Source organism: Poromitra crassiceps, assembly GCF_964638095.1.
Source record: "Poromitra crassiceps genome assembly, chromosome: 2".
In the NCBI taxonomy this organism is placed as follows: Eukaryota; Metazoa; Chordata; class Actinopteri; order Beryciformes; family Melamphaidae; genus Poromitra; species Poromitra crassiceps.
Window position 1 is genome coordinate 8,193,107 of NC_139624.1, and position 24,622 is coordinate 8,217,728.

General features: G+C 42.5%; 1 protein-coding gene across 1 annotated transcript in view; it reads left to right on the top strand.

Annotated features, from left to right (window-relative positions):
- The window catches only part of tnfsf10 (TNF superfamily member 10), a gene marked incomplete at both ends in the record, with an annotated part of 29,200 nt that overhangs the window by 85 nt on the left and 4,493 nt on the right, over positions 1 to 24,622 (top strand). The window contains 4 exons of the mRNA XM_083632326.1: positions 1 to 26; positions 6,829 to 6,954; positions 18,825 to 18,870; positions 21,902 to 22,018. The exon at positions 1 to 26 is cut by the window's left edge and continues 85 nt beyond it. Coding sequence (XP_083488452.1) covers positions 1 to 26; positions 6,829 to 6,954; positions 18,825 to 18,870; positions 21,902 to 22,018 — 315 coding nt within the window. The remainder of the gene's footprint in view (positions 27 to 6,828; positions 6,955 to 18,824; positions 18,871 to 21,901; positions 22,019 to 24,622) is intronic.

The following is a 24,622-nucleotide window of genomic DNA, read 5'->3' on the forward strand; positions in this document are numbered from 1 at the left end:
TGCACTTCACCACCTCGCTCAACTCGGTAAGCCACGGACAGTTTGGATAGGCTACTTGGGGAGGGGGGGCTTTTTTACGCAGCGCCAGGGCGCACAGCGAGGGGCAGAGAGTTGTGCTTTAGCTGCGCAGAAACGGAACTTGGTGCTGACCTAGAATATAAACATTTAACGATGACAGTGTTTTTGGTGCGTCACTTAGTGATTTGCAGTTTGGTGTGTATCATTCAGTGATTACTGATTAGCATTTAAAGCCTTTAAAATGCTCTGACCTCGTTTGAGCGGTTTCTGTTGCTGCGCTCAGTCTGTGTACAGTGTAATATAGCGCTCAGTCTGTGTACAGTGCAATATAGTCCAGATTCATACCTTTTTTCACGACAATAGATGCAACATGGAGAACTGACAACCTAACCCGGTGAAGAGAAAAGAACAGGAATGTCAGGAACTATTGTTGACTAGTTTCCAGACTATAAAAACAACAATAAAACATCATACAAATACAAAAATAATATTGTGCAGTGCAGTATAGCCCAGATACATACCATAGCCTACCTCAGTGATGGTCCAGTTTTGCACAATGCAACATAGTCCAGATATACTGTATGCCTTTTTCTCTCTCTCTTTGCAAAGACAGAGAAAGTATGTGGGTTAAGAGCAACATAATGGAACAGCGCCCCGATGCACAGTGCACTATAGTCCAGATTCATACATTTTGTTTAGTGCAATATCCAGTGTTGCACAGTGCAGTTACAGTATAGCTCAGATGCATCATGCCTTAACCACAGTGCAACATGGGACAGTTTTGCACAGTGCAGTTACAGTATAGCTCAGATGCATCATGCCTTAACCACAGTGCAACATGGGACAGTTTTGCACAGTGCAGTTACAGTATAGCTCAGATGCATCATGCCTTAACCACAGTGCAACATGGGACAGTTTTGCACAGTGCAGTTACAGTATAGCCCAGATGCATCATGCCTTAACCACAGTGCAACATGGGACAGTTTTGCACAGTGCAGTTACAGTATAGCTCAGATGCATCATGCCTTAACCACAGTGCAACATGGGACAGTTTTGCACAGTGCAGTTACAGTATAGCTCAGATGCATCATGCCTTAACCACAGTGCAACATGGGACAGTTTTGCACAGTGTAGTGACGCTGGGGACATACCAGAGGCAAAAATTGCGCGCATGCGCCGCGCAGCGCACCTCCGCGCAGAAGTCGCTTAAAGTGTCCACACAGAGAGCGCAGCTCTCTTTGCGCGCTCTGCTCGTCCGCTATATATTTTGCCCCAGATCTCCTGTCTTCCTTATCATGGCCAAGTAAATGATGACATAAATATCTAAAGTAATATGTTTGGGATAACAGTTAATGGCTACCTTCTTTATAAAATGCAATTGCATCATTTGTCTGTTCTCCTCCCGTTTTCCCAGTGCGTGCTGTTGTAGAGAGAAGGCGAGTCCTAGCTCTCTACTTGTTGCTCCGCAGGCAATGAGCCCCTAGAAGCCGCTCCCCCTCTCCCACTGCTCTTTCTCTCTTTTCACACTTCCAAAGGGGCAATCAACAACGTAAATAAACATTATTTCACTTTGAAATTGGTTTTATTTGACGAATGTCCGGTTTCGGAGTTCCTGTCTGCCCTTATCTGATCTGTTCAACTTGACAGAGTCGCTCACAGGCGCAGACGGCCGCGCAGGAAAATAGAACTCCAGGCTGAGCTGAGCGGCCCTGAGCGTCCGCGGAGCTGAGCTGAGCGGCGCGCTGCGCGCAATTCGGTGTGGACTGACAGATCTGATAACATGGTGTCCTAATGAAAACTGGCTGCGCACAAGGTCGCAAATGGTCGCGCTGCGCAGCTTACGTGCAGGAGACGCGTGCGGTGTGTTTTCACCGTTACAGTATAGCTCAGATGCCTCATGCCTTAACCACAGTGTAGACTCAGCCCTCAGTCTTAATCCGTTTCACTCCTGTAAGACTGAGAATATTACTATTTACTGTAAATCTTTGCATAACGTTAGGTGGCGCTGTTGGAAGCCTTGCATCGGAGAACCAATCATGAGTGTTGTGGGCGGGCCTGCTTTCTGGGGGCAGTGACGCTCATGCAGAACCAGTGTTTCGCAAAACATCGCCGCGTTTGCGGAGAAACATATTAATCACTTAGAAACAAACATAACCTGTTAATAGGGCGTGTTTCATCCGGCCCCGGCGGCTAGAGGTCTTTCCCCCAGCGATAAGCCCGACTCCCGAGGCTACGTTACAGAGCCTGCTGATGACTCACAGTAGCAAGTGGACCACTTCCGGGTAGGAAAAATTATTGTAAAATAAACAACAGATATAAACTCTCTTTGCAGCACATCGGTGTCTTGCTCTATATTGGAACTATGATAAATGGCATTGCCGCTACCAAATAAAATTCTAATAATAAATGTAGGCGTGTCTGCTGCCGGCCGTTCTCGCCGGGCTCTGACAGACAGTTTCTGACAGTGAAATTCCCAGACGTTTGGTGGCGCAGCTCACCAAACGTCTGGGAGCCAAGACTAACCACAGTGCAACATGGGCCAGTTTTGCACAGTGTAGTTACAGTATAGCTCAGATGCATCATGCCTTAACCACAGTGCAACATGGGACAGTTTTGCACAATACAACATAGCAGGAAGTAACAGCGCAGCGCTGCCTGCCAGTAAAGAGGCAGATAGATTACACAATTTTTTATGATTACCGATCATTATCAGGACCTTTGTGTTTCTGCAGGCTGCAGCTATGCAGTGTCTGTCTCTTCAATCTTCCACCAACAGCTCTGTGTGTGTGTGTGTGTGTGTGTGTGTGTGTGTGTGTGTGTGTGTGTGCGCGTGCGTGCGTGCGTGCGTGTGCGTGTGTGCGTGCGTGCGTGCGTGCGTGTGTGTGTGTGTTGGACTGGGGTTTGTTTGTTTTGCCTCACTGTTGGTGCAGCAGTGTCCTTTAGTAACCTGGATTGAGTTCAATCACTCTCTCAGTCTGTTTAATGTCTATTAATCATTACCTAACTATGAGACACAATATATGGGGAACTGCTAAACCGAGAAAATAACTGGGATAAATGCCAGGAACGGCCCTAGTGTTGACTTTATAGATTCCACACTGACCTTAAAAAAAAAAAAAAAAAATCTGAAATCATGGCTGGATTTGGTCACAGGAAGTGGTGTAGTGGTAAATAGAAAGGTGAGAAAAGCACCACCTTCAGTTGGTGATCGTCATACAGAAAGTCTGGTGGTTCTCAACATGGGGTCCGGGGACCACCAGGGGTTCTTGAGCAGGTTCCAGGCGGTCCCCAGCAAACTGATGAATTGTTAAACTTCATGCACCATTAAACTTTCAATCATAAGATGTTAAAATGAGATAATGTAGAAGAATGACTGCTTTGATCCTAGTTTCTCTGTTGTCTCTTTACAAGACAGACAGTCATGGAGTTCTGGACAAAATCATATCTGATCATAAGAAAATATTCTCAGACTGGATCAGAGACACAATCTCATCAGATGGCATCTGTGACTCTAATGTGGACGAAATTATGATATGATATTGATATGAAAAAGGGTGAGAATGAATCAGTCAATCTAGACGCAACAGTTAAGAGTCGGTTTTCACCAAATAAAATAAATAAATAAATACATTATGTAAATAAACTGCACAGTCAGACTTTGTTGTCACTGAACTTTTGTTCAGATTACGTGATAGTGGTTGTATTGAATTTTGAACCCCATAGTGCGTATCAAATGATGTACTGGTATGTTATGAATTCATGTGAGAACATTTGATCAGACTAAAAAAAGTGTTAAGCAACGAAGGCGTCCTGCGTCGCCTCGCGTCTCCTGTGTCGGGGGCCAAAGAGTTGCACTTGAACACATCACAAAGACAGCCGATGGTCCTGGCACACGTTCTGCGCTGGTGTGAGCCCTTCATGGACTGTGGGTATACAAGCCAGCTACATGAAACAAAGCCATGTTTGCCTAGTATTTTCACATCATTCTCGCTCACCACTTAGATGGTTTCGTAATATAGCTACTTAGTCGAAACATGCCTGATGAAAAGTTGCAAATGGCTGGCGTTGTCAACCCTTGCCTGGTCTTGTGCTTGTGGAAGAAGAAAGGAAGAGGTGAAAAAAACAGCACTAAATGGGTGATATCGTACAGCGACAGGCTCGAGGGACTTTCCCAAAGGCACGTCGTGAAAATATCTGTGTATTGGAATGATCAGATGAGATGAAGTTGAAGAATGAGCAGAACGTTTTGTGCACTGCCTCACTCTTCTCGTGCACTGCCTCACTCTTCTCGTGCACTGCCTCACTCTTCTCGTGCACTGCCTCACTCTTCTCGTGCACTGCCTCACTCTTCTCGTGCACTGCCTCACTCTTCTCGTGCACTGCCTCACTTAACCAGCTGACCAGCCAATCAGAGTGATTTCTCTCACCGACGGCTTGACGTGGATTCAACATGTTGAATCAGCCGGTCAACGGTCTCATGCCTTTTGCTTCTGCCCTTCACTCACGGGATTCTGAGCCAAAATATTTGTCTGGTAAACTCGAAGGCCTACAGAATAGCCCTGCAGCCGGAGGCAGAACTCGCCGTCTTCGGCTGCTCAGAGTCTTCTATGAACTGTTGCCGAGAAACTCATCCTGAAGGAATGGAAGTCCCCCTCCTCACCCTCTTTTCAATTGTGGCTGACTGATATGACTATCTGTTATATGGATGGAGAGACTTAGGTTCCTGGGGCCACATTACAGAAACTCCCTATCTTATGTCTTAAGTTAGGATAGGACTAGTTTAAGATAGGATTTTCTCTGATTTTGTATTACAGAAGCAAATCCTAACTAACTTTAGGAATCCTATCTTATCTTGCTAAATCCTATCTTATGTCTTGTTAGGAAATCCTAAATACTCATCCAGCATCGGTTATCAACTTTTCTGTCTGTTACCCTAGCAACCACTAGCAACAGACACCTCCTCCTTTCTCAACTCGCAGGGGGAAGTAGGAGCGCTAGTAGCCTGCTATTAGCTAGTAGGCTAACGATGTGTGTTGTTGTTCCTCCCCCCTTGGAAACTGTATGTACCGAGGAGCCAAATTGCTGATGGCTGTTCCTACCTCATTTAAATTACGTGACATAGCAGGCTGAGATATTTTGGATATGTCGGCCACTTCAGTTTGAAAATCTCCCTTCGCAAAAAACCGAAGTGCATTTGTAAGTTGTACTACAACCGGCAGAGCCCCGTGTCGCCTAGTCGGTCTCTCCAACACCGGTCTCAGCTCCTCGGCTAGCTGCAGTATCATGTCCCGGGGCAGTCTGTATCGATTAACGAGCGTTCTGTCATCAAAACGCAAAACGTCATTCGGGTCCCGCATGAGCCTTTCGGAAAATAAATTGCGCCTGTTGACATTTTGTTGGTTTTGCAAATGTAATAACAGCGCAGCCATAACGTAGGTAGGTAGGCTATAAATAGGCTATAAATTATAACGAGATGCAAGATGGCTGTTGTTCCAGTTGAAAATATCGTAAATTAGTTAGGACAGCATAGCTGGCATCTTAAAGTTAGGAGAGCTGTTTTAAGATTTTGGGGAGTTGGGACGCTTCTGTAATACGCTTTTCCCATTTTAAATTAGGTTGAGAATATTGACTTAGGAACTGTTGTTTTGTAATGGGTGTTTTCCTAAATCAAGTCCTAACTCTAATTACCATGGTTACCAATCATTTAGGATAGGATTTGGAATTTAGGAAGTTTCTGTGAGGACCAACTCACTTAAGAAATTCTCTGCTATTTGGGACCAATTTCCAGCCTACCTCGTTGAGGTTGTGGGGCGACGGGTGATTCGCCGGGCTGGTTTTCCTCATGGACCCCCTGTGTGGGATCCCCGGGCACAATACCTCTTACAAGTATATAAGCACCTTACGTGACTCGTAGCATGACGTAACACTGAGGTGATAATTATTACTTTTTTCCCCCCACTTGTATGTTTTTTTCTTTTGTTTTCCTGTGTCTGAGCCTGTTTGTTTGTCTTGTTCAGTGTTAGGGGTAACTCATTACAAAAGTAACATATTACATGTAATATATTACTTTTAGCAGTAACTCAGTAATATAACTTATTACTTATAGGATTTCAGTAATATTATACCGGTTACTTTGTCAAGTAACTCAAACTACAAATTGAGTTACATTTTATTAAATCAAAGCACATATTTAAAACTGACTTCAAGGCGGTTGAAATTATTTTTCAGGATGGTTCCGGGGCGGCGATGTCATTCTGCTGCTGCTGTTGTTTTGGTGAAAGTAATGCAAAAGTAGTGTGATAAGTAATGAGTTACTCTACACAGACAGTAATATTGTAAAGTAACTTATTACTTTAAAATGAAAATAACAAGTAATATGTAGTATATTACATTTTGAAAGTAACTTGCCCAACACTGGTCTTGTTCGTATGTTCAAAAAAGTTGAAATTAAAATATTGAAAAACAAAACAAAACATGTTGAATCAGCGGAAAAAGCCGCCAACAAGGCAGACTAGAGCCAACATACCGCAAAGACTAGGGCGACAGACGCCCACCGATGACCCAGACATTGCCGACTATTGGCTTGGTGTGTGTGACTGGGGCTTTAGGCCTAAACTCTATTCCTGAAAATAACAAGGTGAGGAAAGTGAGTTTGTCTGGACTTCTTCTCCTCTACATCCCAGGGTGACGCAAACATCTCCACAAGACAAACCAAAAGGGAACAAAGAAGAGCCAGGATAAACGGCTCCATTCAAATGAAAGAAACATTCAGGCTAATTGTGGGCTGGTCTGTTTGACATGCGTGTGCAGATGAAGGAGACATTCGCCCGGAGCAGCGTCTCCTGTCTGACGGACGCCGAGCTGCGGGGCGTCCCAGCTGTTAGAGGGGACCCGTGCTGGCAGGTGACCCAGCAGCTGCACCTGCTCATTGAGAAGGTATACAACACACACACACACACACACACACACACACACACACACACACACACACACACACACACACGCACACACACACACACACGCACACACACACACACACACACACACATGCGCGCGCGCAGAGATGGGCGAAAATACATCATAAAGTATTTTGATACAAATTACAAATACTTGCTCAAAAAATGTATCACAATACAAATACAAAATACCTGTCTGAAAATGTATTTGAGATACAAATACGTATTTTGTATTTTGAAAATACATGAAAATACATTTTATAAAAACTTATAAAGAGCTGCAACGATTAGTCAATTCATAGATGAATTGCCAAATATTAAATTAATTGCCTATTTTGATGATCTATTAATCATTTAGAGACATTTCTTTAAGGAAAATGTCCTAATTCTCTGATTTCAGCTATTCAAAAGTGAAATTTTCTGGTTTCCTTAGACAGTAAATCCTCTCTTTAGTCCTCTGTCACAGTATGTGTACTCCCTAACACACTGCAGTTCTTCCATTTTAGTTTTAGTTGTTTTTCAGTAGAACTAATTTCTCCTTCAGCTCATGTTAATCACCTTCTGTGAGGGCTTTTGACTTAAAGGCAGCATTTCTGCATGTTAACCTCAAGTTTTGGAACTTTGACTATGTTTAGCCATAGATATCTGACATCATAACACAATATATAAATAACTGAAATAGGTAAAAGGCATAGTAGGTCCCCTTTAAACAACTTCACATTCACCACCATGTCAGTAACTTGTCGTCACAGTATTTATTTAACGTGCAAACATATTTATACAACTAGAAAAGGTTACATTTCAGGAATTGAATGCCCTGATGCACATCCTGTCTAAGGTTGTGAAATTGTGAATCGGTGAGAGGAACGATGAGAAACTGCATCTCAAACAAAAAAGGCCTTCCATGAAATTGGACTCTTGTTCAAATCCTTACATCCTTAAAATGACTTCCCCTCCTTCTGCTTCATAAACAAAATCCAAAACAACCTGGCTATCTAGAACATAATTACTAAAGAACAATCACTCACTGAATACAACTTTCCACTATCAGCAGTGGTAACACCATTCTAGTGTCAAAATCTGCACAACCATCATTATGCACAGTGAAGCTCAGACATCCTTGTAGCAACAGAAAGACATTTTTGATTTTCATTAGGGTACTTTGGTGTTCAGTTATAGTTTTTCATTATAACTAATTTCTCCATCTATTCAAATCAGGTTTATGACAGTTAGTTGTTTTTCAGTACAACTAATTTCTCCTATTCAAATCAGGTTTCAGTTTAGTTCAGTTAGGTTTTTTTTCAGTACAACTTATTTCTCAATCTATTCATATCAGGTTTTAGTATAGTTCAGTTAGTTTTTTTTTTTCCAGTACAACTTATTTCTTCAGCTATTCACATCAGGTTTCAGTTTAGTTCAGTTAGTTAGTTTTTCAATACAACTTCTTTCTCAATCTATTCTGAATCATATCAGCTTTCAGTTTAGTTCAGTTAGTTGTTTTTCAGTACAACTTATTTCTCTATCTATTCTGAATCATATCAGGTTTCAGTTTAGTTCAGTTAGTTGTTTTTTCAACTTATTTCTCCATCTATTCATATCAGGTTTCAGTTTAGTTCACTTAGTTGTTTTTAGTACAACTAATTTCTCCATCTTTTCACATCAGGTTTCAGTTCAGTTAGTTGTTTTTCAATACACCTTATTTCTCCATCTTTTCATATCAGGTTTCAGTTCAGTTTAGTTCACTTAGTTGTTTTTAGTACAACTAATTTCTCCTATTCAAATCAGGTTTCAGTTCAGTCCAGTTAGTTGTTTTTTAGTACAAGTAATTACCTCTGTTTATTCATATCAGGTTTCAGTTTAGTTCACTTAGTTGTTTTTAGTACAATTAATTTCTCCATCTTTTCACGTCAGGTTTCAGTTCAGTTAGTTGTTTTTCAATACACCTTATTTCTCCATCTTTTCATATCAGGTTTCAGTTCAGTTTAGTTCACTTAGTTGTTTTTAGTACAACTAATTTCTCCTATTCAAATCAGGTTTCAGTTCAGTCCAGTTAGTTGTTTTTTAGTACAAGTAATTTCTCTGTTTATTCATATCAGGTTTCAGTTTAGTTCACTTAGTTGTTTTTAGTACAACTAATTTCTCCATCTTTAGTTTAAACCTGTGTCAATGTTTACATGTGTCAATTTGAGAATAAAAAGAAAAATGTATTTTATGTATTTGAAATACACAAAATACAAGATCTGAAAGTATCTTGATACAAATTACATCTAATTTTTCTCTGCCCAGCCAAATACAAATTACAAAATACAAAAAAGTAGTTGAAATACGTATTTCAAATACAAGTATTTCAAATACTGCCCATCTCTGCGCGCGCGCGCGCGCGCGCGCACACACACACACGCACTGTAATGGTAAAATGACTCAAATGCTTTGTTGATTCATCAATAAATGAGTTGCTCGTTTAAAATGTATATTAGGAGGATTTTATTCCAAAAGTTCCACACTCTCAGGAAAGATAGTCAGGCGTGTGGCACAAGCAAAGGCATCTACCCATCATATACTATAGTGAGCACCAGCTCCCCACCTTGGAGGCCAGTGATCTTCCATTAGGCAGGCAGAAGTTCCAGTACATTTCCATTAGCTACATCAATACAACCTTGATCTTTCTCTTAAGAGACAATACAACCTTGATGTTCCTCATGAGAGACAATACAACCTTGATGTTCCTCATGAGAGACAATACAACCTTGATGTTCCTCATGAGAGACAATACAACCTTGATCTTTCTCTTAAGAGACAATACAACCTTGATGTTCCTCATGAGAGACAATACAACCTTGATCTTTCTCTTAAGAGACAATACAACCTTGATGTTCCTCATGAGAGACAATACAACCTTGATGTTCCTCATGAGAGACAATACAACCTTGATCTTTCTCTTAAGAGACAATACAACCTTGATGTTCCTCATGAGAGACAATACAACCTTGATCTTTCTCTTAAGAGACAATACAACCTTGATGTTCCTCATGAGAGACAATACAACCTTGATGTTCCTCATGAGAGACAATACAACCTTGATGTTCCTCATGAGAGACAATACAACCTTGATCTTTCTCTTAAGAGACAATACAACCTTGATGTTCCTCATGAGAGACAATACAACCTTGATCTTTCTCTTAAGAGACAATACAACCTTGATGTTCCTCATGAGAGACAATACAACCTTGATGTTCCTCATGAGAGACAATACAACCTTGATCTTTCTCTTAAGAGACAATACAACCTTGATGTTCCTCATGAGAGACAATACAACCTTGATCTTTCTCTTAAGAGACAATACAACCTTGGTCTGGTCACAAGACAAAATACATGTTATCTATTCCTAGGAATGCTCTCCAGATGGGAAGAGAGTCCACCTGAGAAATCGTCTGAAAATGAGACAGCCATAGATCATTATTGTACAGATACAAAAAGCAATCAATCACACACACACACACACACACACACACACACACACACACACACACACACACACACACACACACACACACACACACACACACACATACACACATTTTAAATACTTTATTTGGTTCCACAAATTACATTTCATAAGCAGGGAAACAAATATATCAGGGTCAATTAATACTGAGCACTTATGGATACACATAGCACCTCCTTCTCCACACTGCTAGACTGCCAATAATTGCTGAGACAGAGCAATATTTGACAGTTTGTTTGGCTCTTGCTCTTGTCAGGCCAGCAATCTGCAGGCCTCTCATGGTGCATTTATGTACATGTCCCAGGCTTCCAAATATAAGCACACTGTATCTACAGGTATAACCTAGGCTCGTGATGGTCTCGAGTAGTGGTTGGTATTTTATATATTTGTCTTGGAATGCCTGGTCCATGTACAGGTCAAAGACACAGCCTACCTCTAGCATCAGCACCTGCTTATGGCTGGTGTCAACAAAAACAGCGTCGGGTGTATTGGGGATATTAGCAAAGACATCACAGGCAGACCCAAACCACTCTGGTACCACTCTACTGTGCTTATACAGTACTGCACTAGCAGGCATGATGTTATGGACTGCTGTTTGGGCCAGACCAATCAGCATCCAGAGGCAGCTACGGGCGGGATTTAGGTGTGACGACAGTGAGCGCGTAATAGATCGCGATAGGCCGATGGTTCATCCAATCACCTGCCAGGTATTTTTTGAAAGCGCCTGTCCCCTTTTCCAAACAGTTTCCAAAGACAAGTTCCCTGGCACATCAGGTTATGTTAAAGCTATAGTGCCTTACTTTTGTAGCGCCGAACTTTTGTCTCCCCCTTCTGGCAGTGAGAGTATGTGTGCTGCGTTCATGTGGTATCGGGAAAACTAGCTCCCGACCGTTTCCTTTGGTCTTTGTTGTCACACAAAGACTGGAAACAGCTTCAACATGTTGTTTAAACGCTCTGAGCAATAAAATACAACACATCTTTTGCCCACGTTGTTTCCACATTAGGACTTAAAAGCTCATGAACACCAAAGTCAGAAAAAACCACTTCCCAACTCGGGAAATGGGACCGTCCTGATGACCGCATGAATGCAGCATGTCATAGGCTCCTATGTATGATACTCTGTCGCTACGGTGTTGGCTGTAAAACAGTGGAGAAATAGTTTTGAGCGTTCACACAACCTCTGCAAAATGGCTCGTTTCACTATCAGAATCACTATCAGAATAACATTTAGAAGTCTAGAAGAGCTGCAGCACGATTTAATTATTTTATTCGGCTTGGCCAGGCGGATGTCTCGTGCTACCCGCCAGCGCGAGAATGTCCTCGGGCGACAGCAGATTGAGAACTCCGGTCCTACTCTAAAACACAGTGAGTTATGGCGCTGACAAGGCTTAATCAGCATTGTATTTGGCAAGGGCTCAAATGTAACAGACGTTTATTTATTATGTAAAAGTTACGCACTAGACATACGCACTTTTAAGTCTGGTCCTGAAGTCTGACGGAGCGGCCATGACGGTATTACTACTGTTATTAATATTATAAGCTTCCTGCGCTGCTAATCTCACCTCCGACTATTAACTGGAAAAAAAGGGGGGGGGGGAGCCAAACTGATCCCAAACCACTGTCTGCTCCTCCAGACGCACAATGGACTCCTTCATAGCTGGAGATGTGATGTGATCCTGTGTGTGGTTTAATCAGCAGAGGAATGCACTCACCTGGCCTGGGCTGACACACACACGCACGCACGCAAGCACGCACGCACGCACACACACACACACACACACACACACACACACACACACACACAGGCACACACACAGGCACACACAGGCACACACACACACACACACACTCACACACACGCACACACACACACACACACACACACACACACACACACACACACACACACACACACAGGCACACACACACGCACGCTCCTCTCTGTCATCGCTAGCCTCTAAAAATGCTTTGTTGAAAATAACTGTAGTTGGGTATTTGAGTTGACAGTATTTTGCACATACAAACACAGTACTGTGTGTACGACTGATTTAATAAGACACAAATAAGACAGAAGTAATAAAGTAATAAACACACAGATGAATGATCTGTGTGGGGGGCGGCTGTGGCTCAGGAAGTAGAGCGGGTCGTCCACTAACCAGAAGGTCGGTGGTTCGATAAACCCGGCTCCTCCAGTCCGAATGCCGAAGTGTCCTTGGGCAAGACACTGAACCCCAGATTGCTCCCGATGGCTGTGCCAGCACCCTGCGTGGCAGCTAGCCGCCTTCGGTGTATGAATGTGTTTGTGAATGGGTGAATGTAGGCACATTGTAAAGCGCTTTGGATAAAAGCGCTTTATAAATGCAGTCCATTTATCATTTACCATAATCCAGTAATAAACAGTGCATTAATACAGCTTTCATGCGGAAGCTGCCATCTTGGTTTTTGAGGTCAGGGTTGGTTCCCCCGAGTTTCGGAGTAGGGAGTCCAAGTTCAGGTGATGTCACAGGGGGTGTTCCCCCTGTGCGAACTGGGAAATTCCCAGTTCCCAGTGCAAATGGAAAGAGGCGTAATCTTTGACCTCAGTCTGCCTCTCTATTGGTGACCGGTTGGAACTGCAACAACATGTCTGCATCTCTCCAGCTGTCTCCTGCTCTGACCCAGCCTCACCCAGTGGCTCAGTTACACAAAACAACCCATTGCCGTGGAAATGACCCAACAAGCTTAACCCGGTGTTACGGAAGATAAAGTAACCCTGCTCTTTCCACGGTGTAGCCATTGATTTGTCTCACTCTCTCTCTCTTATGGGGTGTTTTTGTAAACCCTGTGCGGTGTTTACCAAAGACTGTACAAACAGCTGGGCCAGTGAGTGTGACATCAGCAAAGACTGTACAAACAGCTGGGCCAGTGAGTGTGACATCAGCAAAGACTGTACAAACAGCTGGGCCAGTGAGTGTGACATCAGCAAAGACTGTACAAACAGCTGGGCCAGTGAGTGTGACATCAGCAAAGATTTAGTCTCTTAGAACAGACGAGTTGGCTTCCGCAATTTTCAAATGCTTCCGCCATACCGTCTGTACTTCGTGGGGGAGAATCATGCACTAACCGGAATGGAAAGTAGAAAGGCGGGTTTTCCGCTCATTAGTCCAATCAGAATCGCAGAAAGGCGGGTCTTCCGCTCATTAGTCCAATCAGAATCCAATATGCCGCATTTTTCGTGGACACACGTGTCGTGATTGGTTGGATTCCGTCAAACTTCTTCCCTGTCTGAAGGTTTTTTTCCCAACTTCCTTGTGCATGTTCTGGGGGTGTAACGTACAGACTGTGTATAGCTGCATTCGCCGGATGTAGATGAGACAGTCTGTTTTAAGAGACTAGCAAAGACTGTACAAACAGCTGGGCCAGTGAGTGTGACATCAGCAAAGACTGTACAAACAGCTGGGCCAGTGAGTGTGACATCATGTACAAACAGCTGGGCCAGTGAGTGTGACATCATGTACAAACAGCTGGGCCAGTGAGTGTGACATCATGTACAAACAGCTGGGCCAGTGAGTGTGACATCATGTACAAACAGCTGGGCCAGTGAGTGTGACATCAGCATTTTGAAGCCTGGAGGTTGTGTTTACTGTCATCTCCATGTTGACTTTGCTTGTCTTTTGTTGAGTGGAGCAGTCAGAGAGGCCGAGGGTGTGATTCATTGTTTGTTTGAAGAGCTGCAGCACCGCCTGCTATTGGTCCATTATCAGTAGCCTATCAATCACTCAGAAAAACAAACACGTTTTAGATCCATTATATCCTGTTAATGTCACAATTATTTTGAAAATCCCCATAAGGATACACATTAGAGAAGAAGGGAATTAGCTACTGAGACCTTGTGGGGGAAAAATGTCTTGACTTTATATCTGGAATTCCCTATCCCCTCACATTCGCCAGTCTGACACCATAACAACATTCAAAACCCACCTGTTCAAACTGGCCTATTCACTGTCATCACTAACCCCCTCCCATACTGCTCTTTCATTTTAATTTTCTTGTTTGTCGCTGGTTTTATGCGGATTGTTTTCTTTATATACATTGTATGCTTTTAAATGCTGAACCGTTTTACATGCACTGTAAGGTGACCTTGGGTGTCTTGAAAGGCGCCTCCAAATCAAATTTATTATTATTATTATTATTACCTTTATTATTATTATTATTATTATTATTATTATTATTATTATTATTATTATTATTATTATTATTATTATTATTATTATTATTTGAAGCAGAAGTTGGGATGTGGTCCATCCATTGACTTCATGGAGTAAGTTTGCTGTTAACTTTTTTTCCAGTTCTTTTTAAGCAGGTGTGCAGCAAAATTAAACTGAAGCCAAACATGTCCACAGGCCAGCTCAATACAGAACAGGGTTATCAACAGCTCAATACAGAACAGGGTTATCAACAGCTCAATACAGAACAGGGTTCTCAACAGCTCAATACAGAACAGGGTTATCAACAGCTCAATACAGAACAGGGTTATCAACAGCTCAATACAGAACAGGGTTATCAACAGCTCAATACAGAACAGGGTTATCAACAGCTCAATACAGAACAGGGTTCTCAACAGCTCAATACAGAACAGGGTTATCAACAGCTCAATACAGAACAGGGTTAGGTTATCAACAGCTCAATACAGAACAGGGTTCTCAACAGCTCAATACAGAACAGGGTTATCAACAGCTCAATAGAGAACAGGGTTATCAACAGCTCAATACAGAACAGGGTTCTCAACAGCTCAATACAGAACAGGGTTATCAACAGCTCAATACAGAACAGGGTTATCAACAGCTCAATACAGAACAGGGTTATCAACAGCTCAATACAGAACAGGGTTATCAACAGCTCAATACAGAACAGGGTTATCAACAGCTCAATACAGAACAGGGTTATCAACAGCTCAATACAGAACAGGGTTATTAACAGCTCAATACAGAACAGGGTTATCAACAGCTCAATACAGAACAGGGTTATCAACAGCTCAATACAGAACAGGGTTATCAACAGCTCAATACAGAACAGGGTTATCAACAGCTCAATACAGAACAGGGTTATTAACAGCTCAATACAGAACAGGGTTATTAACAGCTCAATACAGAACAGGGTTATCAACAGCTCAATAGAGAACAGGGTTATCAACAGCTCAATACAGAACAGGGTTATTAACAGCTCAATAGAGAACAGGGTTATCAACAGCTCAATACAGAACAGGGTTCTCAACAGCTCAATACAGAACAGGGTTATCAACAGCTCAATACAGAACAGGGTTATCAACAGCTCAATACAGAACAGGGTTATCAACAGCTCAATACAGAACAGGGTTATCAACAGCTCAATACAGAACAGGGTTATCAACAGCTCAATACAGAACAGGGTTATCAACAGCTCAATACAGAACAGGGTTATCAACAGCTCAATACAGAACAGGGTTATCAACAGCTCAATACAGAACAGGGTTATCAACAGCTCAATACAGAACAGGGTTATCAACAGCTCAATAGAGAACAGGGTTATCAACAGCTCAATACAGAACAGGGTTATCAACAGCTCAATACAGAACAGGGTTATCAACAGCTCAATACAGAACAGGGTTATTAACAGCTCAATAGAGAACAGGGTTATCAACAGCTCAATACAGAACAGGGTTATTAACAGCTCAATAGAGAACAGGGTTATCAACAGCTCAATACAGAACAGGGTTATCAACAGCTCAATACAGAACAGGGTTATTAACAGCTCAATAGAGAACAGGGTTATCAACAGCTCAATACAGAACAGGGTTATTAACAGCTCAATACAGAACAGGGTTATTAACAGCTCAATACAGAACAGGGTTATCAACAGCTCAATACAGAACAGGGTTATCAACAGCTCAATACTGAACAGGGTTATCAACAGCTCAATACAGAACAGGGTTATCAACAGCTCAATAGAGAACAGGGTTATCAACAGCTCAATACAGAACAGGGTTATTAACAGCTCAATACAGAACAGGGTTATCAACAGCTCAATAGAGAACAGGGTTATCAACAGCTCAATACAGAACAGGGTTATTAACAGCTCAATAGAGAACAGGGTTATCAACAGCTCAATAGAGAACAGGGTTATCAACAGCTCAATAGAGAACAGGGTTATCAACAGCTCAATAGAGAACAGGGTTATCAACAGCTTGGCAGCCGTGGCATGTTGTGGAGCCAACTGATTTAGTGAAGGAAGCAGGAACACAGGAAAGGGCAAAGGGGTGGGTTACGAGGAGCCATCTGTTACACAATCTGAACATGAATGCACCTGATTATACAGCACACTTCCTGCACCTAAAGCAAGCACATTAAGTGCAACAATGGCTGCCAGATAGAGTTGCAAGATAATTCATGGATTGGTTATAGTTGTTGTTGTAATAATGTCATGTTTTCTGCATTGTGAAGTTACTAGTGCCGTGCCCGTTCGACCCTGCTGCCTGCTGCACATAGAGCTGTTCACTTGTTTATTCAAAGTTTATTCATATTATAAATTCTCCAAATTGCACCAAATCCAACACTGTACGCCCTCGGGGTCCCCAGCAATACACTCGCCAAGTGTGAAGTAGATCGGATGAACGCTTCTCGAGATACACGAACGAAATACAGACAGACAGACAGACAGACTTGCTTTATATGTTAGTAGTATGTGTGCTTGGTACCTGGAACAGTGGTTCTCAAATGGGGGTCCGGGGAAAAAGCTTCATAGTTCAACAAAAATATTTTATGCTTTAAATCTAAAATGGTTCATGGATTACATTCTAATCTAACAAACCTATCAATTTAAAACTCAAGCACGTTACCGTGGAAACAATTAAGTTTAGCCCAAAATCACAAATCAGAATGAGGGGGTCCCCGGTATATTTTCTATCTTTTAAGGGGTCCTTGGCTGAAAAACATTTGAGAACCTCTGACCTGGAATCAAAACATAACACATATTGGAACTGGCTCTTTACATTCATATGTAGCCTATGGTGCCACTGATTTACTGTATTTTTTGCATTCACACATAAATGTACTGCTTTTACTGACGGCTTTTCTGCTGGTGCTGGTGATGGGCGGGCTACCCAGAACTCGCCGGGTCCCGTGGGCTGACCATGCAGTCTGACCCCGCAGTCTGACCATGCAGTCTGACCCCGCAGTCTGACCCTGCAGTCTGACCCCGCAGTCTGACCCTGCAGTCTGACCCTACAGTCTGACCCTGCAGTCTGACCCCGCAGTCTGACCCCGCAGTCTGACCCCGCAGTCTGACCATGCAGTCTGACCCCGCAGTCTGACCCCGCAGTCTGACCCCGCAGTCTGACCCTGCAGTCTGACCCTACAGTCTGACCCCGCAGTCTGACCCTGCAGTCTGACCCCGCAGTCTGACCCCACAGGCTGACCCTGCAGTCTGACCCTACAGTCTGACCCCGCAGTCTGACCCCGCAGTCTGACCCCGCAGTCTGACCCTGCAGTCTGACCCCGCAGTCTGACCCTGCAGGCTGACCCTGCAGTCTGACCCTACAGTCTGACCCCGCAGTCTGACCCCGCAGTCTGACCCCGCAGTCTGACCCCACAGGCTGACCCCGCAGTCTGACCCTACAGTCTGACCCTGCAGTCTGACCCCGCAGTCTGACCCTGCAGTCTGACCCCGCAGTCTGACCCTGCAGTCTGACCCTACAGTCTGACCCCGCAGTCTGACCCCGCAGTCTGACCCCGCAGTCTGACCCCGCAGTCTGACCCCGCAGTCTGACCCCGCAGTCTGACCCTACAGACTGACCCCGCAGTCTGACCCCGCAGTCTGACCCTGCAGTCTGACCCTACAGTCTGACCCTACAGTCTGACCCCGCAGTCTGACCCTACAGTCTGACCCCGCAGTCTGACCCTGCAGTCTGACCCCGCAGTCTGACCCCGCAGTCTGACCCTGCAGTCTGACCCCGCAGTCTGACCCTGCAGTCTGACCCTGCAAAACTGACGCGCGCATGTGTGTGTGAGAGAGAGAGAGAGAGAGAGAGAGGGGGGGGGGGGGGGGAGACATAGTTTGGACACCTTGGAGAGCTCTGCTGCGCTCAGCGTGAGCCCGGAGACATATTACATTAAATTGGCCGTTTGCGGGCTGCTGGGTTGGGTTGGGTTCGGAATTTTCAGATATTTTAACGGGTATTTGTATATGTTGAATTCTATACTTTATTTTCTATACATCAGAGACATGTCAGATATCACATATCAGTGGGGGCAGTGAAGTGGCACGATGCCAGTAATAACACTGGTCATACTCCTTCCATTGTGTGAGATGTTGGTTCTTCTCCTCTGCAGTCTCTGTCTCAGCGTTACCAGAGGGAGATCTCCTCAGCAGTTAGAGGTGAGAAGAGATCCAACCTAAAACACACACACACACTGAATTACTCATCATCCTCTGCAATTCTAATTGATTTTAGGCCTATGAAGATACTATCATGTCAAAAATGTGTCCAGTAGTGCAGAAGTCTCTTGTGTAGCATGCATTTTTAATAACTGTAAACTAAACTAAACACTAAACTAAACTAAACTGTTTTCCTGTGATGTTAATTTTCTTAGTTTTGCAACTCTTTACTCTGTCGTTATCTTGAGATTACAACCTTTGTTTTCCCAAGATAATGAGATAATACTCTATGTCCATAACTTTATCATCAAGATAATGAGATAATACTCGATGTCCATGACTTTATCATCAAGATAATGAGATAATACTCTATGTCCATAACTTTATCATCAAGATAATGAGATAATACTCTATGTCCATAACTTTATCATCAAGATAATGAGATAATACTCTATGTCCATAACTTTATCATCAAGATAATGAGATAATATTCGATGTCCATGACTTGACCATCAAGATAATCAGATAATACTCTATGTCCATGACTTTATCATCAAGATAATCAGATAATATTCTACGTCCATGACTTTATCATCAAGATAATGAGATAATATGTTATGTCCATGACTTTACCATCAAGATAATGAGATATGTTATGTCCATGACTTTACCATCAAGATAATGAGATAATACTCTATGTCCATGACTGTATCATCAAGATAATCAGATAATACTCGATGTCCATGACTTTATCATCAAGATAATGAGATAATACTCGATGTCCATGACTTTATCATCAAGATAATCAGATAATACTCTATGTCCATGACTTTACCATCAAGATAATGAGATAATATTATGTCCATGACTTTACCATCAAGATAATGAGATAATACTCTATGTCCATGACTTTATCATCAAGATAATGAGATAATACTCTATGTCCATGACTTTATTATCAAGATAATGAGATAATACTCGATGTCCATGACTTTATCATCAAGATAATGAGATAATATGTTATGTCCATGACTTTATCATCAAGATAATGAGATAATATGTTATGTCCATGACTTTACCATCAAGATAATGAGATAATATTATGTACATGACTTTATCATCAAGATAATGAGATAATATGTTATGTCCATGACTTTACCATCAAGATAATGAGATATGTTATGTCCATGACTTTATCATCAAGATAATGAGATATGTTATGTCCATGACTTTATCAAGATAATGAGATAATATGTTATGTCCATGACTTTATCATCAAGATAATCAGATAATACTCGATGTCCATTACTTTATCATCAAGATAATGAGATAATACTCTATGTCCATGACTTTATCATCAAGATAATGAGATAATATGTTATGTCCATGACTTTATCATCAAGATAATCAGATAATACTCAATGTCCATGACTTTATCATCAAGATAATCAGATAATACTCGATGTCCATGACTTTATCATCAAGATAATCAGATAATATTCTACGTCCATGACTTTATCATCAAGATAATGAGATAATACTCTACGTCCATGACCTTATCATCAAGATAATGAGATAATACTCGATGTCCATGACTTTATCATCAAGATAATCAAATAATACTCTACGTCCATGACTTTATTATCAAGATAATGAGATAATACTCGATGTCCATGACTTTATCATCAAGATAATCAAATAATACTCTACGTCCATTACTTTATCATCAAGATAATGAGATAATATTCTATGTCCATGACTTTATCATCAGGATGATAAAAGTATGCCCTTATCATGTGAAAACAAAATGTGCTTTCCAATAGAGACACTGCGTAACGCGACATCATTCAGAAACCACGCCCAAGACGGGGGAAAACAGAAAGCCCCCCTCCAATCCTGGCGTTCTCCTATGTCACGTGCATGGTTGCGTGTTGCACATAAAGATCGTATATACGGAAGATGAACACTCCAACTTACTTCTTGACAGCTAGATCCACATTTTTCTTCTCGCCAATTCTCAATGGCTTACTTGTTTTGCTCGGGAGTACAAAAAAACTTTAACTGGCGATTTTTTACATTTGTTGTCTGCGCAGCCCACCACACAACCGCTTTTAGCTATGTTTAATTCAAGGAAAATGATGCTGGTATGTGGAAATGAACGGAGCCTTTCCCCCGTGATGGGCATGGCCTATTCCATGCAGTCTCTCTATGGCCTAAATAACTCAATATCTTGGGAAAACAAAGAAAATTCAGTTGTTATGGGAAATGGTGTAACACAATGGCTTCCATACAAGTTTTAGAGTGCTGTGCTACCATTCAAGAGTGTTAGTGTTAGTGTATGATAATAATACAATTTGAGTGGTTAGTTTCCAAAATGTTAATTTGGTGGGAAATCATGACCTTAAAGGAACACTCCGCCCATTTTCAACCATCTTTGTATCATTAGAACATCAGTAGTATATCAGAAAACTGTTAACGGTTTTGAAGTCTGTCATTTAATTTGACAGTTATTGAGTGTTAAAGTGTGGACCAGTGACATCACTGGTCCACACTAACTCAAATGAATAACTCTCAACTCTCAATAACTGTCAAACTATTCATCATTCATCTAGTTTGACAGTTATTGAGAGTTGATTTGAGTTAATGAGTTATTAATTTGAGTTAGTGTGGACCAGTGATGTCACTGGTCCACACTTTAACACTCAATAACTCAAATTAAATGACAGACTTCAAAACAGTTTACAGTTTTCTGATATACTACTGATGTTCTAATGATACAAAGCTGGTTGAAAATGGGCAGAGTGTTCCTTTAAGTTCATTGTTTATAAAATATAGTATCCAATGTGTTAACCAGATGTACATTGTTTGTTTACTGTCCTTTAAAAATGACCAAATAGTTTGAATTGTGTCCTGTCATTCAGCTTGTGTTGTTTTATCTGATGGATATCTCATAGTGTAACTAAATCTGACCGTGGGAAATGTCCCAAAGACATAGCAAGGTCCTCATATTTCATCCTTTCCTTCCTGTCAGATGAAGTGTCACGGGTGCTGCCCTCACTGGTGATGGAGGATAGGGCTTCACCTCGCCCAAAGGTCGCGGCCCACGTCACTGGCAGCTTTGTGACTAAAGTGGAGCGGGAGGGCGAAGGTGAGTCCTGCTTTATTAAACCCCGACTACAACCAGCGGCTCTCTGCTTGTGTGGCAAAGTTGGACCGTGTTAAGTAATCTGACTTTATTGACCTCTATTGGTGACCAGTGGGAATTGCAGCAACATTGATAAAACTCATACAACCCCTCTTCCGTCCCCTTTAGGCTACAGTGGCCTGTAAACAATAGAGACGCATTTCACAATAGAGAGCAGTAAACTACCAACAGCAATGTCTGGTAAAGAGCTCACCATGCTAAATACTCGAATAATACTGCATTGGCATTGGTTATGTTGGTTTGAGAAGGAGGCTACAGTATTAGCTTTCACTGACCAGCGGAACATATAGCAGCACTGGGATGTTATGTTTTTCTTCCAAAACAGACAACAGGCCAGAAAGTGAGTTTTCAAAGCCTGAAATCTCAGCAGCTGAGCAAGTAATCACTGAGTCTCTGGTTCTGATCAACAACCCCCAGATATATTATGGCAGTGGTTTCCAACTTTAGGGTCGTGACCCTAAGTGGGGTCGCCTGGAATTCAAATAGGGTCGCCTGAAATCTTTTTTTTTTTTTTTTTACGCCACACACAATTTAATATTACCCAAGATGATTAGGGTCACTTGCGTTTTAGTTTTAGTTTTAGTTTTGAGTTTAAAGTGAGAATCTCTAAGATTTCCGTTTTGTTCTCTTGGGTGACACCTATGGCGGTGGGTGGTAATTGCAGGTGAGATCCAGACATAGTCGCAATCAACATTGTGAGTGACTCTTTTTTTTGCATGAAAATCTTTTAGATTATAACTTTAAATCAGGATTCTGAGATTAAAGTCAGAATTCTGCAGGGGGAAAAAAAGTATATGTGACATCACTGAGATGTCACTGATGATATTATCGATGGTCTACCGGAATTTGAAATGTCTCAGGTCCCTAGATTTTTGTGACATCAAAATAGGGTCACAAGCCAAAAATGTTTTGGAACCCCTGCTCTAAGGTGTGAATCTACCCTGACTTCATAGAGAATCAGTTGACGTCACCCAACACACAACAGTGTTGTGCACCTGGAAAGCTTGGAGGTCGGAGATCGGAAATTTCAGCTTGGAAATTCAAATTCCTACCTCTGAGTTGTCTTGAATGCAGCATAAGCAACAAGCATTTAGCATCATTTTATCAGCCTGTCATATCGGCAGAAATGCTTGTTTCGGGCAAATGCCAATATTTCACCTTTATTGCTAATATCGATGATGTGCCGATGATGTCACTGTGCCTCCCCAGCTATGATGTCACTGTGCCTCCCTAGCTATGATGTCACTGTGCCTCCCCAGCTATGATGTCACTGTGCCTCCCCAGCTATGATTTCACTGTGCCTCCCTAGCTATGATGTCACTGTGCCTCCCCAGCTATGATGTCACTGTGCCTCCCCAGCTATGATGTCACTGTGCCTCCCCAGCTATGATGTCACTGTGCCTCCCCAGCTATGATGTCACTGTGCCTCCCCAGCTATGTTGTTACGATCAGTAGGCAGTAGTTCCCTCAACTCAATGATAATGAAAATATGATCATATTTACCTATGTATTTCTGGCCGTTTGTTGTTTGTTGATTGATGCTGAATTCTTTGAGGGACATGTTCATGTCTCTTTAAGAGGCCTGTTGCCTCCTGAAGTAGTAGTTCCCAGTTTGGAGAGGGAAGGAGAGTGTGAGCAGGACAGCGAATCACACATGGAGGACAGTGACACAAGCAGATCAGATGAGCTAGAAACTAGGTGGACACTTACAACACCATTGATGTTTTAGTCCTGCCTTTTGGTGGGGCGCAACCGAACGTGTCTCACACCTCACAGACAACAGAACGTGTGAGGCCTGGACGGCTCTCACACCTCACAGACAACAGAACGTGTGAGGCCTGGGCGGCTCTCACACCTCACAGACAACAGAACGTGTGAGGCCTGGGCGGCTCTCACACCTCACAGACAACAGAACGTGTGAGGCCTGGGCGGCTCTCACACCTCACAGACAACAGAACGTGTGAGGCCTGGACGGCTCTCACACCTCACAGACAACAGAACGTGTGAGGCCTGGGCGGCTCTCACACCTCACAGACAACAGAACGTGTGAGGCCTGGACGGCTCTCACACCTCACAGACAACAGAGCTGGCCCAGAGTTAATTTAGGGGCCCTTTACACGGGGACAGTTTCTGGAAGAAACGACACAATAGCGTTTCCTTCACACCTTTTCCTTCACACCTTCTCCCTGTTTACATGAGCGCTGTTGAATTTTTAAAATGCCGTAATGTAGCCTACATGCCAGGTCGCTAGGTGGCAGTGTGATCACCTTATTCTTTGCCCATACAAGGACGCTTCTGCATGACGTCATTTCATAATCGTCTTTCCGGTTTTAAACACGGAAGTAGAGTACACCTACCGCAGTCATTTAGACTTGCCAAAAAGCTGTTTTCAAGCTAAAAAAAAACCCCAAACTGTTTTAAAGTTTTAATATTTGTCGGGTGAGAACGTAACATATCGTCGCTGTCGTTCCAGGACCTCGAATGTGCCTTTTTTCACTTTTTTTTTATTTTTTGTCATGAATCAATGCCATTGGTCACCCTTCACGT